Here is a 17,495-nt window from a genome sequence, read left to right as displayed (position 1 = left end):
GATTGATTACCTGTAGTGGGGCCAAAAGGTTGGTGGATGGGGTGTTCTAAACGTGTCTGAGCAATGATGAAGCTGCTCCGATGGTCGAGAAATTGTGTTGGGGTCAAACTCGGCTGGAGCTCATTAGGATAAAGTAATTGTCTGAGTTGCCATCATGTCACCTTACGTAGGCGTCGTCACAGTCAAACTTCAACATTACCAGCTGCCGTGTAGCTTTCTGATCATTCTTTGCTATTCTAACACCCCCCCCAAACGCTCGTCATTTGTATTCACAAGAAGGGAATTTGCAGGGATCTTTTCATCAGGTGCTGATGTTACACTGATGCAACGTTTCAGGCTATAGTGGTGGAGGTCAGACGGGTGCACTGTAATGATGCTGTAAAAGGTGTAATGTTACAAAAATACTTTCCCCAAATATCTAACACATAGCTGACACGCCAGTATTTTTTTTTCACATGTATAACCTCTCAGCAGATGTACCCGGGTGGATTTTAGCATATTTTGAACAACTGAAATAATCAAAAGGGACAAAGGTTCAGACACCCTCACCAAAGACATAACATTAGGTACACCCAATGAGATCAGAAACCGAGCTTGGATAAGTTTCTTTTATTGTCATATGCAGAACCTGATGCAAGAAAACCAAGCACGAATAACCTTTCGGGACAAGGAATCTTATTTAAAGTGAAGCGTTCACATTCAAGTGCTGTGTACACGCGGGAATATTGACAGCAGGCAAGTGAATTTAAGGCTTCATTTACGATTCAAAGCATTCAAGCAAACCCAAAAAGATTTTCTCCACTTTCGCAAGTGCAATTATCTTTTCTATATAAATACAATTTAAAAAATGATTCAATGTCAAGTCATTGAAAACCATCGTCCCCCACTGCAGAGTAGGAAAAATAGCATTTTCACAAGGCAGAATATTTACATAAGAAGCCATTCATAGAGCAGCAGGTGCACAGCATTGTTCCCCAAGAGATAAAAGCATCGTTTCTGATTATAAATATATATATATGAATATCTTTTTAAAAAATAAGACACGTGATTTTTAGACCTGATATCATAACATCACAGTACCGTCAGGATGAGCCCCAAAATAAGGTGCAGGCTCGACTGGATCAGTTTCAACAACTTTTATGATAAATACTCAAAGGAGGACAAAAAGACATCCAAGGGCTCAGTCAGTCTTTTTGCAGCTCTCCCCCGCCTGCCTTTCGTTTTTGGTTTTAAGCGATCCGCTTGTGCTGTTGGCGGGCCTATTCTCGCAGGCCTCTTTGGTGAGCGCGCTCCCTGCGCCGTTGCTAGCCGACGCCTTCCTGACCTCCACGGCAAGGGTGGCGTACGGGGAGAAGCCGGTGAAGAGCGTCTTGTAGATTGCCGACTCGATGGTGGCGAAGGGTGACGCCGCAGAGCCGGTCAGCATCATCCTCGTCTGGAAGACAAACAAGACGGCAAAATGTCAGGATGGAAGGGAGGACGGTGTTCCATTTGCTTGCCTTTTATAAAGTGCATTGAGGGGTTTTAAAGCCTTAAAACATACTGGATTAAGTGGAAGACCATTAATGCACTTTTTCAACTTGTTCAGTGCCCTTGTTTTGTTGTCAAATAAAATTGGCTACTTCTTGGATTCCACTTATTGTGGGCTATTTTGGGAACCTATCCCCCGTGATAAACGAGGGACCGCTGTACAGCACAAACATTGTAATATGCATGCCAGGCCACTAGTTGGCAAGTTTTTGTGACGCATGCATGTGCACCAACAGTGGAAATATTGTTGAAATCATTTCAACTTTGAGACATTTGAGATGTGTTCAGCCTGCTGTTATCTAACGAACAGGCAAAAAGAGTTTTTAAATAAAAACAATGTTGCATAAGACGTCTCTCGGACCAAAAAGTTCCACTTTGGGCTGCCGTATTTCCCAGTAGACAACATGGATGGCTGTACACATTATAGCACACCATTCATTTGCATAATCTGCGAAAAGTTGACAGTTTTGTTGCTACGTACAGTACATATACCAATACATATGGAAGTATGCGTCCATGCAGTGTTAGGGGATGATAGTAGTTGTGAGGCGTGCGTCATTATGGACTTAAAACAATAACAAACAATCACGTCCGAGACAAGTCCTCCATCTGCTGAAACGTCTCATTAATTTTGACGAATCTGAGTTGAAAGACGGCGCAGTGGATGGATCAGCGCCACAGACAAGTTTCCCAGAGAAGGCGAGGATGATGCAAGTGGAGGAAAATGATGCAAAAGCCGCCGCCCTGAGGGTAACACCGCGCTGACAACGCCAACGACGGTGAAACTTTAAGCAGGAAGATAGAAAAGGTCATTCGGAAGGCGACGCTTTCCTTGTGTCACCGGTGACGACCTGAAAGCCGTCTTTTCACTTCCTCTGATGGCCAAGCGTCCCAATAATTTGGTCCCAATTGGTGTCCAACAAGCGGCGTTTATCCTGAAACTGACCTTGTTGACGACAATGAAGGTCGTGTAGATGAGCATCAGGTGGTGCTTATGCAGAGGCAGGTAGTGGGTCTGCTGCAGAGCAAACAGTACCGCCCCTATCAGGGTGACCTTGGTGGGGCTACACACACACACACACACACACACACACACAAAGTTAGCAGTTAGGACGTGGTTAATGCTAAATAACAAGAACTACCAGAGAGGATGACTAATTTTTGGAGACAGCAAAGGAGAAAATGACAAGATCCACGCTTGAGGACGTAAACTAGTCAAAATAGGCATGAGTAATCAATTACAGTGGATCCTATTCACAATTCAGCATTTGCGACCCCACAAATTGGCAGATGTAGAAAGAAAGAAAACATCTCATACATCGTCAAGCTAGCAGTTACTCGTGTTTATTTGCCATGGTGGACCGTAAGCCCCGTGAACAACGGCAATCTACTGTATTGACAATTGATCAGGGAGAAGAAAAAAAGGCCATGAAAAGGCAGAATAATCACATAATGAACCTTAAGGACTTAAGTGGACACTTTAAAAAAAAAAAAAAAAGTACCGTAATTTCCGGTGTATACGCCGCTATGTTTTCCGTCTCGCGCTTTGAAGTCTGCGGCTTGTACAGTGATGCGGCTAATGTATGGCTCAAAACTGCATTTCCCATGATGCTTAGAGTGCAGCTTCACAAATCAGTGACGTGGATAAGCGAAGCGGAAGTGTTATGCAGCAATCCCTGATACATCTTAAGTAAGTTTGATCAAGCGTAGAATTACTACAGCTTCTGTTCGGACTGCTCGGCGCGCCAACCATCTGCTATCACCATCAGGTTTCGAAAGGCTGGACTGAATGAAGAGGATAGCTCAATCGAAATGGCTAATTCGCCTCAAGACAACAAAAGAGAGAGAGAGCTGACAAAATGTCTGCCTAAAGAACTATGAGGCCGTTCAATTGTCATGCTTGTCCAGACGACTTAAGTAGGAGGACGGCGATAACTGACTTTTCCAAGTATAATTAAAATGTAAATATTTAAAACGTAAATAAAAAGTACAAATGTTAATAAAGAAACAATAAATTGGCTAATTGATCATTAATCCTCCCGAAAGTCCATCCAAGAAATTGAGTGCAATGTCCACCCTACAATCACCCGCCACACAAACACTGATGAGTTTTTAAGGAGGCGAAATGCAAACTTGCCCCCCGATACCTTAAGGAACCCCTCACCCCCCCAGACTTCCTTACGCACCCTCCGGTCTACAACCAAACACACCCATCAAGTCCCCAGAACCAAGCTCCGCACCATGGGCGACCGGGCCTTCTCGTCTGCGGCTCCAAGACAGTGGAGTCCCCTCCCTGACCACCTAAGGGCCCCCACAGACTGTACAGATCATTTTGATTTGATAACTATACCTCATTGTTTCAAAATGTATCATTATTATTACTTCCTGAAATTCCACATGACAGTACCGAGACTCACTAGGACATTTTAAGGAGCTCATTGGTTTCTGGCCTCCACACTCCTCGAACAAGCTGCTCAAAGTTACTGATAAGACCGCCCCCAGCTCCTGGTGGACACGAAAGTGAGACACAGTTAGAAGTAGCACTATATCATATATGGATCAGTCATAATACACACCGTTTTCTACTTAGAAGGGATGTAAGGTGCACTGACCTCTGGCCCACCCGATGGCAATCATGACCAGCAGGCCGTCCTTGTACTTGCTGTGGGCCTGAGTGACACCCCCCAGCACTTTCCATGTGCGCGTCACTTCCTTCATTCCCGACAGAACCAAGCGGAGAGGTAGCAGGGCCGCACAGCCATACACAAGGTCCAAGGGGCAGTAGAACACCAAGTACCTGTCAGGCCACCACAGGAAATGTCTGTTAAGTCAATGATGCAATACCTCTCTTGACCAGCAGAGGGCAGCATGAATGTAATTGTAATGATCTCTTAAAAGTGGGGGTTTCCTTTTTTTTCTTTAAAATGTTTTTTTCTTCAAATAAATATTTTCAAAATATATATATATATATATATAAATATATTGTAACGTGATTCAATGTGGCTTTGTTGAATAATAATTATTGTGGGTGCAATGTCATAAGACACCAGCAGAGGGAGACACACTTTAAAGCGCGTCACAACTGCATCAGCTTGACTGCATTTCATGGTTCCTTCACAGGCAATTTTAAATACACTTTAAATTAGACAACACTGTCACTGTTCCGCAGAGAGAAAGACGCTGTTGTGTAACTACTACTTTTCTCTGATTACCAGATGAGTGAAGCGAGGAGGACCGTGGTGCCGTTGGATAAGGGTGCCACGGGCGGTTCCGCCAGCATAATCCCGGAGAGCACGGCGCCGCCGAAGCAGTAGAGCATGGAGCTGAACCAGCAGGCTAGCGGGCTGACCCGGGACACCTGAAGAGCCCCTGTAAGATCAAGTCAAATGTTAAACTTGACTGAAGCTAATCAACACATGGGAAGTGTGGATGAGTGGTTTAGGGTCAAAGTGCAGGTGGGATTACTTCCAGTGGAACACTACTCAATGTTGCCTCTTGTTTCTGCAGTTGACAAAGAACACTGGCATCCCTGTCTTCAATTAAACTGCTGCATAACATGTGATTTTATGCCTGGAGGCTTGATACTCATTGGACACTTCATTAGGGACAACATCCAGCTGTATGAAAGTCTGCCTTAGCAATGAAAACTACGGCGCTTGGCTGTAAATGACCACAATGTATCCCACTGGTCACTGTCAGCAAGGTATTACTGTACTGACCCAAATGCAGTAAAAGGCCACCTCTTTTTCAAAGCCCGTTTTTTAACAACTCAGACAAAACGAATCTTTGAAAGCAATACATTGTTAATATCAGTGAAATAACAGGTAGAGTGCTTTTTTTTTTTTTTTAAAGCCCATTATTTTTCTTAGATGCTGGACAGTTGTTTGACGACTCTGCTTCATTGATTGTTATTATATTCGCTGGTGTGTGAGTGACAGGAAGAAAAGCTCGGACAGGCTTGGGGAGAAGTCATTTGACATGTATAAATCTCTACATTTTAGCCTTTTTCTTAGATTCGGGTCAAGACGGTAGTTCAAGAGCCATGTTTTTTTTTAAATTTGCTTTCAATTGGAATACTTCAAAGTCGGACCGCTTATGCTTTAACTTCCCAGTTTTCCCGAACGCAGCGATAGCTCACCTAGCCTGGATAGTACATAGTCTAGTCTAGTCTAGACGAGAGAATCATGTGTTTTATAACACACACACACAAAATCTTGTCTGACTGTTCTTTTAAACTTGACAAACAGGTGCAGTCGCATCTTTCAGTTGTGACAATAAACAAAAGTATAACCATTATTGTATTTTCCATTGTATTAGTTGACCGGGGTCCATCCCGTCACCAGACTTTTAAATACATTATGTAATAAAATATGTAACTACAAGTGCAAAAGACAATGTAAACACCTTAATGTGCTCTGCTCTGTGTTCTACTGTAGGCAGAGGAAGACTACTACTGTTTGTTGTATCATCTTATAATTGAAGTTCCTTATGCATTTACTCTGAACGCTGATTCACCTGGCTGGTCCCTGGGGTTAGACCTCAGGTTAATCGGAGGATTAACAAAAGATTAAAGACTCCAGGAGAGCTGGTGGTAAACTTTGACTAAGGAGCTAAAGCTCCACCAACTAAAGCTCCATATTGCTGTACCATGTACTGTACACTACATTCCAGAAAACTGGAACATTTACAACCAATGTCAAGGAAAAACGCATAGGAACGCCTATGGATGGATGAAAGTCAACAAGGTTGTAATACACTGCCCGCGTCCACATGTGTTCTTAATGGAATACGTGGAAACAGGAATCGGAAGTCAGCTCTGCTGCGGCTGACTGTGGTTCTATGCTAAGTAACACAATTACGCTACAACATTAACACAACACATATTTTTATAGTCTTACAAGCGTAAAACAATTCTAAAGCCATATGAATTATAAATGAAAGGGATAAATGAACATTTACGGTTACTTAAATGACATACTCAGCATATCCCTCTCTTTTTTTACATAGAGATATGCACCTTGAAGAAATAAGATGACTTTTAAAAGTTTTAAGGTTACTGTGTACTTTGTGGCTTTCTGGAACAGATTAATTGGATTTACATTATTTCTTATGGGAAAAAATGTTTTGGTTAGAGTCGGACTCATGATGCTAAGCAAGGTTCCACTGTGTGATGTATTGATGAACTGTGATACTATTTCAGAAAGTTAAGGTAAGTCAATTAATGGTATGATAATAAATCATATTTTATTAGAGGACTACAGAATACACTTCACAATGCTTGACAACGTACTTACGAGGTAGTCAAGAGGGATGCTCCGATCGATTGCCCACAGATCAATATCAGCCGATTTCCGAGGAAAAAAAAAACACGTGATCGGCGTATGCTGATAGACGCCGTTCAAAGTCGATCACAAAAACCGGCAAATCTTACATGTCTGCTGTGTCACCTAGAGTTGTCAACAAAATGACGAGTCTCGTGTTGAGCTTAGCCACAGGCGATGCCAATCGATGCCAGTGTGTTTGATCACTCCCTTCCCAAACCCATCTCTGTTCGACTATTCATGCATCTTTGTTTACACGCTTTGCCTACTGTCACTGGCTGTACTTTGCATTGGCAGAAGCTAGCCAAGTAGGTAGCGTTATCCGCCTAGCTTCTGGTCAACAGACTCCAAATGTGACTTTTTACCAGAGACATTTTGTTTTCAAAACAAACAAGCAATGCGGTTAGTTCGGAGCACGTTTTTGTCCCACAGGGAAGTGGATATCACGTTCATGGGGTACATACTGAGTCACTGAACAACTTGACTCTCTTGTTATTATACGAATTACTGTATGTCTTGTCCTCACAATACTATTTCTGTGTGGTTGTTTTATTGAACATAAACACAGTGTGTCCGGTTCCGGTATGTGTGTATCGGTAACGGTATCTGCTGATCTCACTCATGGATGATCGGTATCGGAATCGGCAACATAAAACCCTGATCGGAGCATCCCTAGTAGTCAACCATATTTTTTTCTGTTTACTTTCGATTAAGCCATTTTGCGTTCCAGAATATCGATGTACTGAACACCAACTTCACACATAAACGGTGTGCAATAATATATCGTATTTATTGCCTGCAATGGATGTCACCATTTAGTACTGGAAACTGTTGTGTAAATATATCGCTACATCATCTGCATGTTGGCCCGAATACAAGCAACACAAGGTGACAGTTAAGTTTTATCACCTTTTCAAGTCCAAAGACAATGTCCATCGGGCAGTTCTTTAACCTTTGCCCTCAAGTAACCCCATTCTGTCCTTTACAAACTGCTGATATCTCAACTTTGCAACTTTTTACCACTCCCTTCTGTCCCAATTGACAACATTGACTGCACCGGATAGGAGGCTTATCTCTGGTTATTTCTGACTTGTTGACTTTTCCCCCAGGGCCAGCCTGTTTCCTCTCCAGTACAGTCCTTTTTGCTATGTTTTAGCTTGTTTTCATTCTTAAATGATAACTTTTTCTACATAATTTAAGTAGTTTTGTTGTTTGGTCGATCTGGAGCAAATTCGGCAGCACAGGATTTTGAGTAAGCATGCTGACAGTCAGCAAGGGAGGGTGTAGCAGGGTGAACATTCCTTTCCTTTTGGGGGTGAAAAAACTCCCAGAAGATCTGGTTTGACTTTAAGGTTTTATTGCACGTTTCTTGACAGACGTTTGGGTTGTTAGTTGCACTGTGCAAATAACTGTCTTTGCTTTGACAACACACATTGCATATACAGCCCTGCGTACTGGAAGGGTGTCAAGAACAAAGGGTGAAAAGGTTACAGGCGCTCGAATGCTTTGTGTGGCAAGTTCCAAAATAGACCGCCATTAGCGGGGGACTACAATGGACTGTACGTGTATGTCTGTGTGTGTTTGTGTGCAATCAAAGTCCACCTGTTCTTTGCGGCGTTATCGCGGTGGTACAACGTCACACGGGTTGGCGCATGCTTGCATTTTGACACACTTCTTTCTGATACTTTAAGGGCGCGTTAAGGGCCCTGTCCCCCGCTGGCCCTCACACACTCTGCTCTACAGCATTAAGTGTGCCATCGTTTCATAATACACCAGAACAGTACTGCAACTTTCCTGACTTTGTGGTTTTGATGTTTATTCAAGCTTGCCAAATTCTTCCGAGGTCCCATAATGGTGTACTGGAAGTGTTGTCCAAAATCTAGCCTTGATGTTGTTTAAAGGCGCTTTTAGTAAGCCCTACTGGTTTATGTGTCTGGAGCTTTAATGGTAATGAGCTGTGTTTGTCCACTGCTGTCTCCTACAAGTGTACTGTGCACGTTTTACTTCATTTAATCACTACTTTTTTAAATCAAACATAATAGATGCCATATACCACATACAACAACGTAATATTAATTTTAATAGCAACACCGTGCTTGGTTAGCCTATTTGCTGAAGAAACACAAAATGATCAAACTCACAGCTCCTAAGCCTGTAGGCTTTATTTTAAAATGTGTAGCGAAGCCTACTTTTTTTGTTTACAAAGCCGTCATTTGCGAAGTGTACACAAGTTACAGCCTCATCTAGCTAGAGGGCAGAGGTGGTATGTCCATGACGTAGGGGAGGTTTTGTTTATGGTGTCATGAAACCACGGAAAAGCGAGCGTTTGAGCGGCTGCTCCCTCCAAAGTGCAGCAAACAAGTGAGAGAGATGGCAGATTTTTCTCACATTCGGTGGTCATAAACAGGCTTGAGGGACACATATTGCTGCTAGAACATCATTAAAAAGTCCATTTTAAATAACAGGGGACCTCTTATGTCATACAGTGCAACTTTTGAATAGTATTTGTAAGTATTATTGTAAAAATATCATTCTGAGGGTGTCGAAATGTGTGATTTACCAGCTGTAAGACGCTCAAAAGGTGGTTGAGTGTGACCTTAGTGTTATTTACAGTTTTATAACTGAATTAGTACCCCCATGAATACCGAGAAGTGAAAGCACTTTGACAGCAGCATTTAAAATAACTATCTTTAAGCTATCTCTGTTACGATTGACACTTTAACGTCAACTTTCAAGAAGAGTTGATGTCTGTAAGACTACTGTACTGGCTTTTTATTGCACACCTGAGCTTACCTGGTTGCTCCCTCAGAGCCATGACGGACACAATGTAGTGCGCCATGTCAAAGTAGGGAAACATGGACAAGTTCGCCAGTCCATGAGACACATCGTCCAAAAAATCCATCACATACAAAGAAAGTGTTTATCCCTGTGTGAAAAAAAACAAAACAAAGCACCAACTCGAGGCATCCATACGAGCACTTTACGCTTCTTCTGGCCCAACACTGATGATCTTCCAGGAAGCAGGGGGAAATGGTCAAAGTTGCTCTAAGGCCGCTTTTAAGTTAAACATAAAGGCGACACTCGTCACCCGGCAACAAGTCTGATCCAACCCGGTGCGTTCATCCCTGTTGGCGGCAGTTTAACGACGCTGTCATCGTCACACAGGCGGAATTCCTGATCCGTGTTCCGCCATGGTAGTGATGAGGCGTGCGGACACATAGCAGCAATGTGATTGGCTGGAGGTGAGCAAAGTGAGCCAATCACAAAGTAGGATGTGGCAAAGGCCCGCCTCGGCCACGCAGTGCAGTGCCGCTAATATGATTGTATACACAGTACTGCACAAAATGATAGGGGTATAGTTAAAAAATTAAATAAGACACTACGGTGCTGTGATAGTGACACAGCTGCAAATCTATGCAGGTATAGGACCCCCATTAACAAATACAACAACCACTGTACTCATGCACATGCAAACACTGCTTGCATATAGTTTACAAATCAAAGCCTAATCACACAATTTATTATTTTTACATTTAAATGTTTACTTCAGTTGATGCTGTCAGCCTAGTGTCAGTGCCGGCCCGGAGGGCACTAACTTTGAAACGTACCTTCTGAAACAGCTATGAAAAGGGGATATGTGACCGGCATTTAGAGGGGGCGGGGTAAGGAAGGCGGAAGTGAGAAGGGCTAGACATTTTTTTCTCGCAAATTTACGACTTTATTCTCAAAATCTCAGATTTTTTTTCCCAATGTGGCCCTAATATTCCGCCGTGCCGTGTGTTATTCTCATACTGCAGGTTTTGCACACAGCAATTCATTCGTTTGTTTATGACTGTGGAATATGCAAATGAAATGAAACGATCCTCGGTAGGATGTTGACACATCCCGGTGTTAATCACTGCGACTCTCCAGCTGTCTGTCTGGCTCTCACAGAAATGTAATCCACACCCTCGTTGTTTGTTCTTAAACCTGAATGGACGTTAAAAGATGAGGCAGATTCTGTGGGGACATTTTTTGTCTTGCTGCAAATGCCATAACAGTCAGGTTAGTTTTTTACTGAACACACTTACTCAAAATCTCAAGTATTAGATTGGTTGAGTTGCAAATCTTTCATGATATTGCCAAGTCGAGTCCGAGGTAATCAAAAAATGTGACTCGAGTCCACACAGAATACTGTACCTCACAAACTGTTACAAGTTGTAATGTGACAAAATGGCCACTAGCTAGCAGCAGAAAACCATCCACTTATTTCAGTAAAGCTTGCTGCCCTCTGCTCTGACTGCAATTACAAATCATTACACTGAGCACGCTACGTGAACTGTTTGCTTATTTAAAAGGGATAAAACAGCATGTGAGAGATGTAACCATGCAGTCATTGTGTCCCATATTCTTATATTACATTAGATGTCATCCACAGTACCATAAATCATGTACAATTAAACCATCAAAGTGGCTGAGTTTCTAACATGGCCAGGTGACGGCCAGGTAATTCAAAACAAACTCTGCCTTGGCCACTCCCAAGTTATGACCATAGAGAGTCTTATCAGCTTGGTAAAACCTTTTCCCTGGACAGTATGTTACTGGGAGATGGCTTCAAAATATAAACAGCAGCATAAAAACATAGATCAGTTTGTTTCAAGGTATTTTTCAGCTCTTAAGCAAGTAGACCCATAGTTTCTACTTATATTAATGCCTAACGGTGCAGTCTTCACTTTGAGGTGAGTCCCTAATTGTCAAAACCCAATATCCAATCCATTAAAATCATTACTGACATTAATGCACATAATAAAGGTGTGTTTATGCAAAAGTTTCACGTAAACTTGTCATATCTCCTTTAATGGAGTTGTAAAAATGACTTAATTCGCTGTAATAGACATACCAGGCCACTTGATGGCAGTAGTGTAAAGAGTCGCTACTCACAGGCACAAGAACTGCTGCTCCTGATGGGTGTCAGCCACACGCCTATTTTGAATACCCTTTGGCTGCATATATGTGGGTTTATGGGATTACTGTTTATCCCTGTCATGATGGAGACTCGATACCTTGACAAGCTGGTCCCTAGCAACGCCGGCAAAAACAGAAACCACAAAAACGCCCTGAAAAAAGAAGAACATTCTAAATTTGTCAGAGATCAGCTGTATGAAACCCCTTATACCGTACATACACTATATTATTACAGCTGTTTAGGTGCACAGTGAACCTGACCCTGATTTGTTTGTTTCCATTGACTGGGATCAACAGAAATAATCTGTTCCAGGGTCCAACTGTTGGCATCAAACATTTGTTTTAAGACACATTTTAACACCTTTAAACTGTCATAAAAGTGTCAAAATAAATTAACAGCTATTGATATTGAAGAAGTAATAAAATAAAGAAGTCTCATCACGTTTCAACATTGTGTAAAAAGAAGTGTAAAAAGAAGTCAACCCCTGTAAAAATGTAAAACAACAAAACACTCTGCTTAACTCACCATTGCCTCCTCAGGAACAAAGCGACACTACAGGTCATACTGCTCCAAACCTAGCTTACATATTGTCCCACTCGATTCTCACCCTGTCTTTTCTACGAGTTGTATTTTAGTTCACATGGTGGAAACATTGCAGTGCACACCACACTGAATGTACATGGAAGGGCAGTGGACTGAGTCAGCTTGTTGTTTTGGGCCAAGAAACACAACATGTATGTGGGACATTGGCTGCCTCTGGGTCTGGCCGGAAAAACCTCACAGCCCCCAGGACTGCCAACTCTACATACACACACATACTGTATACTGTATGTAGACTTTGTAGACACACAGCGACCATCCTCAACCATGTGCATGTGCGTTATTGTCACGTTATTAACTGATTATTTAAGTTGTTGATTACGTCTTTACCAAATAATGACCTAACTTCAGACAACAAGGGTGTCCAAACCTTTTCCAGCGAGGGCCATATAGTGAAAAATGCACGGGACATGTTGATATTTTGTAAAGCAACACATGTAAATATGCTAAGAAGTTAAATATAATACAAGAAAAACTGCATCTGTGAGAGGCAGGGTACACCCTGGACTGGTTGCCAGCCAATCACAGGGCACATATACAGTAGATAAACAAACATTCACATTCATACCTACGGACAATTTAGAGTCACCAATTAACCTAACATGCATGTTTTCAGAATGCGGGAGGAAACCGGAGTACCCGGAGAAAACCCACACACGGGGAGAACATGCATACTCCACACAGAGACACCCAAGCGGAGATTCGAACCCAAATCTTCCCGATCTCCTGACTGTGTGGCCAACATGCTAACAACTCAGCCCCCGTTCAGCTCGAGTACTATATATACATGAATGTATATATGGAGTACTATATATACGTACACATACATACATATAAAGAATGACTGTTTAATGGCTTTGTCATGTTCGTCAAGAGTTTTCCATATCATTCGTCATCTGTTTCCGGATGCCGTCACTGACCAGGAAATAAGAAGGGGTGTCGAGAGAGCTTAAGTTTTCCTACTGGACTCCCTCCAGTAATTAAGAGCTCAGCATGCATCAGTGTGAGCATTGTACATGTCCTCTATGCCTCCTTGCAGCCCAAATGCTATCATTGCACATCCTTGCAAAGAAGGTCAGATGTGTGTCGGTTCGAGGCACAAGCTTAATGGGATCTGTGGTTGTTTATATGTGAGTCAGTAGCGGGCTTGGACAAAAAAAGATTGTTGCCTCCCTGAGAATCACCAGAATAGGACATGATTTATACCCTCCAGTGTTGTGTTGCTCTTTTGAAAATAGAAGGCCATTCTGCAGTGTAAACACATTAAAGCCTGGTTAAAAGTTATGGGGGTCAAATATGAGAAGAAGACTCGTAATGGTGGACAGGCAACATTAATCACACTCATTGTGGAGGTCAAAGCAGCACTGGCCTTGCATGTTGACCTTTGACTTGTTGACTATTGGTGGCGGTGGATGAGCCACAACATTGCACCCAAGGTGTGGAGGCCATGTTGTTCCCATGAGAGGGCCCAGACAGTTGTTCAAAAGTCCGTTTTTATCGGCTTGTCAGGGGAAAATGCTATATGATCAATAAATTCATGCCCTATCATTAATTTATCAGAATATGCTGGAACCTGGTCGCATTTTAGGAAATAATGGAAATAAAAATAATCCATTCCTGGTCGCCATCAAACCCTTTATTATCTGTATAGAACAATGTTTTCAGCAACCTTCTAACATTCCTTAACTGTTATACAAGTGTAACAATAAGTTAACCTCACAGATGCACTTCATGCATTTCACTGTTCAATATTCTTGCCACACAAATGTAAAAACAAGTAAAGCACTGTTGATATCAAAAGTTAAAAATACCACTACACTCAGTTTCAGCTTAAAGAATGGCGAATGCACCAGAGAGTCACAGTGTAGATGCGCCACAGGCATCTCATTTTTTCAGTCTTAAAACTGTCATCCGAGCAAAAAAAGAAGTTAAACACTGTTGATATTAAAACGCAAAAACATCCAAACACACTTTTGTAACTTTAATACCAAATATCTACGGTCTACGTACGAGTTCCGTACCAACGATGACGATGTAAGTCAGAACGTAGACATAAATTATACCTAATCTGTGGTTTTCAACTGGTGGGTCAGGAAATAAAGGCGGGTCGCGGATGGATTCTGGGTGGGTGGCAGACAGCAGATCAAAAATTACATTAAAAAATGTAATATACAACTGATGCTTGACTTATTTTGTCATCTTCCTCCTCTTTGTTCATTGCACGGTTATAAGTGAAATATCTGATTTTGTGGTCTTTTTGATATTTCATTTTAATTTATGCATTATTTGGATGCATGCAGTTATCACATTCTCCCTCATTTCCTTCATAAAATACCTTCAATTCCTCTAAAATGCACTTTCGACATGTAATTATATGTGTTAATGTTTCAAAAGATGACAGGCGATTTAAAAAAAAAAAAAGAATACATTCGCTTGGCTTGACTTCGATAAAAACCTAAAAATATAAATTAAATACATTTGTAAAAATTAAGTTATTAATCTAAAAATAAAAATGACTTCAATAAAAGTGTAAAATAAAATGAATTAAATAAAAGTGGAAAAAATTGTAAAAAATAAATAAAACAACTTCAATAAATGTGTCAAAAATATTAAATACATAAAAATTTAAATGACTTAAAAGTGTTAAATAAATGAATAAAAATGTCTTGAATAAAAATAAATAAATAATAATAAAAAATATAACAATAAATAATAAAAAATAAATAAATTACTTAATTAAAATGACTTACATAAAAGTGTAGAAAATAATAACAATAGATTAAAATAAATGTGGGTCCCGACTTAATGACCATTGGAAAATGTCCCAGGCTGTGACCATTTGACCGAAACAAACACCTAACTCACTCAAACTGTACACAGAACACATGGAGAACATATTCAATGTCATGTTCCCAGTTAATCTCTCTTATTTTGTCATTCTGTTTTGTGTTTCCTCCCCAGACGCCTGACTTCCAGTTAGAGGCAAGACAATTGGGTGCACCCGCAGATGATTAGCATGTGGCTCCTAGTAAAGCTTATGGATTACAGCTGGGATACGCTGGTTTGGTCCTTCTGTGTTCCTCATGTGGTTGTGCAAAAAAGGGAGGGAGATACAGGCTTATTGGGAGTAGGGAGTCTCAAAGAGACCGCTACACTGCTTGGTTAACATTGTCCATTTCATAGAAGCACATGTTCAGCCATCTTTATCCTTGATGAGGGTTTGAACGGCTTGGACTGGGAATGTTGCGTGGTGTTTCTCCACTTTCTGACCATTTTACGATGTATAATTTCACTTCACTTTCCATTTTCCTTTTCTTTGATGCACTAATTCAGAAGAGTTTGCCTCACATTTGGAAGACATAATGAAGGGGAAACAAGTTAACACAAAAGAAGTAAAGTGAGCTTCCTCTGCGTAGGAACGCACAACTAATATTCTTCCGCCAATGTATTCTTCTGCCATGAACATTTAACTACTTCTCTTTTTATTTTTGTACACTATTAACAATTTATAGAAGTACATATACGTAACCACAAAACACGGGAACACAACACGTCGACCACGAGGGCCGCCTGCAGCTATTTTTTTTTTACATTCTTACTGGTCACAACAGTGTAAAAAGAAGTGAACCACCATTGATAGTAAAACAACAAAAGACATCACGAACATGCCATAACCAGAAGCTGTGTGTTTAAAAAAACATTCACAAAAATCTTTCTAAATGTTCATATAAAAAAAAAAATGCCGTAGCATCTACATGCAAGTAACAATTCACGCACCATCGTCCCATTTGAACTTATTCTTCACGTCCTTAACAGCCAGCAGGCATTCATTTTATCCAACATATATTTCCATGTCCAAATGCCACAGTTTAGAAACCTCAGTGATTGTGATGACTCATGCAGAGGTTGGTGTGTGTGATGTAATTATAGAGCCACAAGGTTCCCGATGAGAGGTCAAAGTCACATTTGTGTTGAATCTAAACATAGAGCCTCTCAGGACACCAGATCATGATGATAGGACACACTGATTATAGGCGGTTTGACCCAAAAAGAAACAACTTCATACACACATGAGGTGTTTTTCTTGGCGTACTTTAACAATACTGTCCTTTATAAAGACACACCATTTTGACTGACACTGTCAGAGATGTATTCATTTAACGGTATTTTTCTTTTTTTTTGTGGTTGCACTGCATCATACCAGGAACTGTTTGTAATATGTGTTTGGATACATGAGAGGGCCAAAATATTAGAAAAACCTGGAGGCATGATGTAACATATCTTTGTAAACTAAAATACCTGAGAAAAAAGAATGTACGTACAAGAAACATGGCCACAATATTAGGTACACCATCTAACGCAGGGGCGTCAAACTGGTTTTCACCATCGCAGTCATGGTTGCCCTCAGAGTGCCACCTAGAACTCTAAACCATATGAATGTATCATCACCTCATGATATGACACATTTGATTATTAGCATTGTCTTTTTGTTTGTATTGTTTAACCAACAGCTTACATTGAAATCAGAAGGTGCCGAGCAGAAATAAAAAAAACAGGCCAAATACAATCAGCAAGAAAGATACATTTTTAAATTTTGTTTTATTATTTTTTCCTTTATATAATATATATAATATATTATGTTTTATAATACATGATATATTTAAAAATAAATAAATAAATAAAATTAATTATAATATTAAAGTTATAAATAAAAAATATAACAAGTTAATATAATAATAATAAAATTAAATACAAATTAAATAAAAAAAATCTTAATTTTATGATTTTAATTATTACATTTAACAATTTATAGTAAATAACTGGAATGAACACATCTTACTGTCACCAAAATTTTAATGTAATGATTATTTACGTTATTGAATATATAATTTTTTTTTAAGTAAAATTAAGTGAAATTATTACATAAATAGTTTAATCATTTACATTGTTGAATTTAAAAATTGTTTAATTCATTCAACTCATTCAATCCCAGCCATTTTTCAAAAGACAACCCTTTTAGTATCGGACATTTTAGATGATTTTGACTGATCTTACATCAAAATAAAAACTTATTTACAAATATAACACCAGGAACTATT

At 40.4% G+C, this 17,495-nt stretch overlaps 1 protein-coding gene across 2 annotated transcripts; it reads right to left on the bottom strand.

Annotated features, from left to right (window-relative positions):
* Positions 1-581: 581 nt before the first annotated feature.
* Positions 582-12,828, bottom strand: tmem38b (transmembrane protein 38B). 2 transcript variants are annotated; one of them, XM_054756413.1, is made up of 6 exons: positions 9,635-12,828; positions 4,743-4,899; positions 4,143-4,327; positions 3,948-4,035; positions 2,477-2,594; positions 582-1,435 (listed from the first exon to the last, which is right to left on the bottom strand). In XM_054756413.1, exons 2-6 carry the CDS (start codon positions 4,847-4,849, stop codon positions 1,181-1,183), a joined length of 753 nt encoding a protein of 250 aa, XP_054612388.1. In that variant the 5' UTR covers positions 4,850-4,899; positions 9,635-12,828; the 3' UTR covers positions 582-1,180. The 2 variants fall into 2 exon arrangements, with proteins under 2 accessions (XP_054612388.1, XP_054612387.1); XM_054756412.1 differs by having other exon boundaries at positions 583-1,435; positions 9,645-12,819.
* Between the last annotated feature and the right edge of the window lie 4,667 nt (positions 12,829-17,495).

The sequence above is a fragment of the Dunckerocampus dactyliophorus genome, chromosome 17 (genome assembly GCF_027744805.1).
Source record: "Dunckerocampus dactyliophorus isolate RoL2022-P2 chromosome 17, RoL_Ddac_1.1, whole genome shotgun sequence".
NCBI lineage: Eukaryota > Metazoa > Chordata > Actinopteri > Syngnathiformes > Syngnathidae > Dunckerocampus > Dunckerocampus dactyliophorus.
Note: the sequence above shows the minus strand (reverse complement) of the source record. Positions and strands in the feature narration are given on the sequence as shown.

Coding starts and splice junctions, on each gene's coding strand:
- tmem38b (XM_054756412.1), bottom strand. CDS start 9,753: ATGGATTTTTTGGACGATGTGTCTCATGGACTGGCGAACTTGTCCATG. Junction 4,036..4,142: donor TGCCATCGGGTGGGCCAGAG/GTCAGTGCACCT, acceptor CGTGTCCACCAG/GAGCTGGGGGCGGTCTTATC. Junction 1,436..2,476: donor CCTTCATTGTCGTCAACAAG/GTCAGTTTCAGG, acceptor TTTGTCTTCCAG/ACGAGGATGATGCTGACCGG.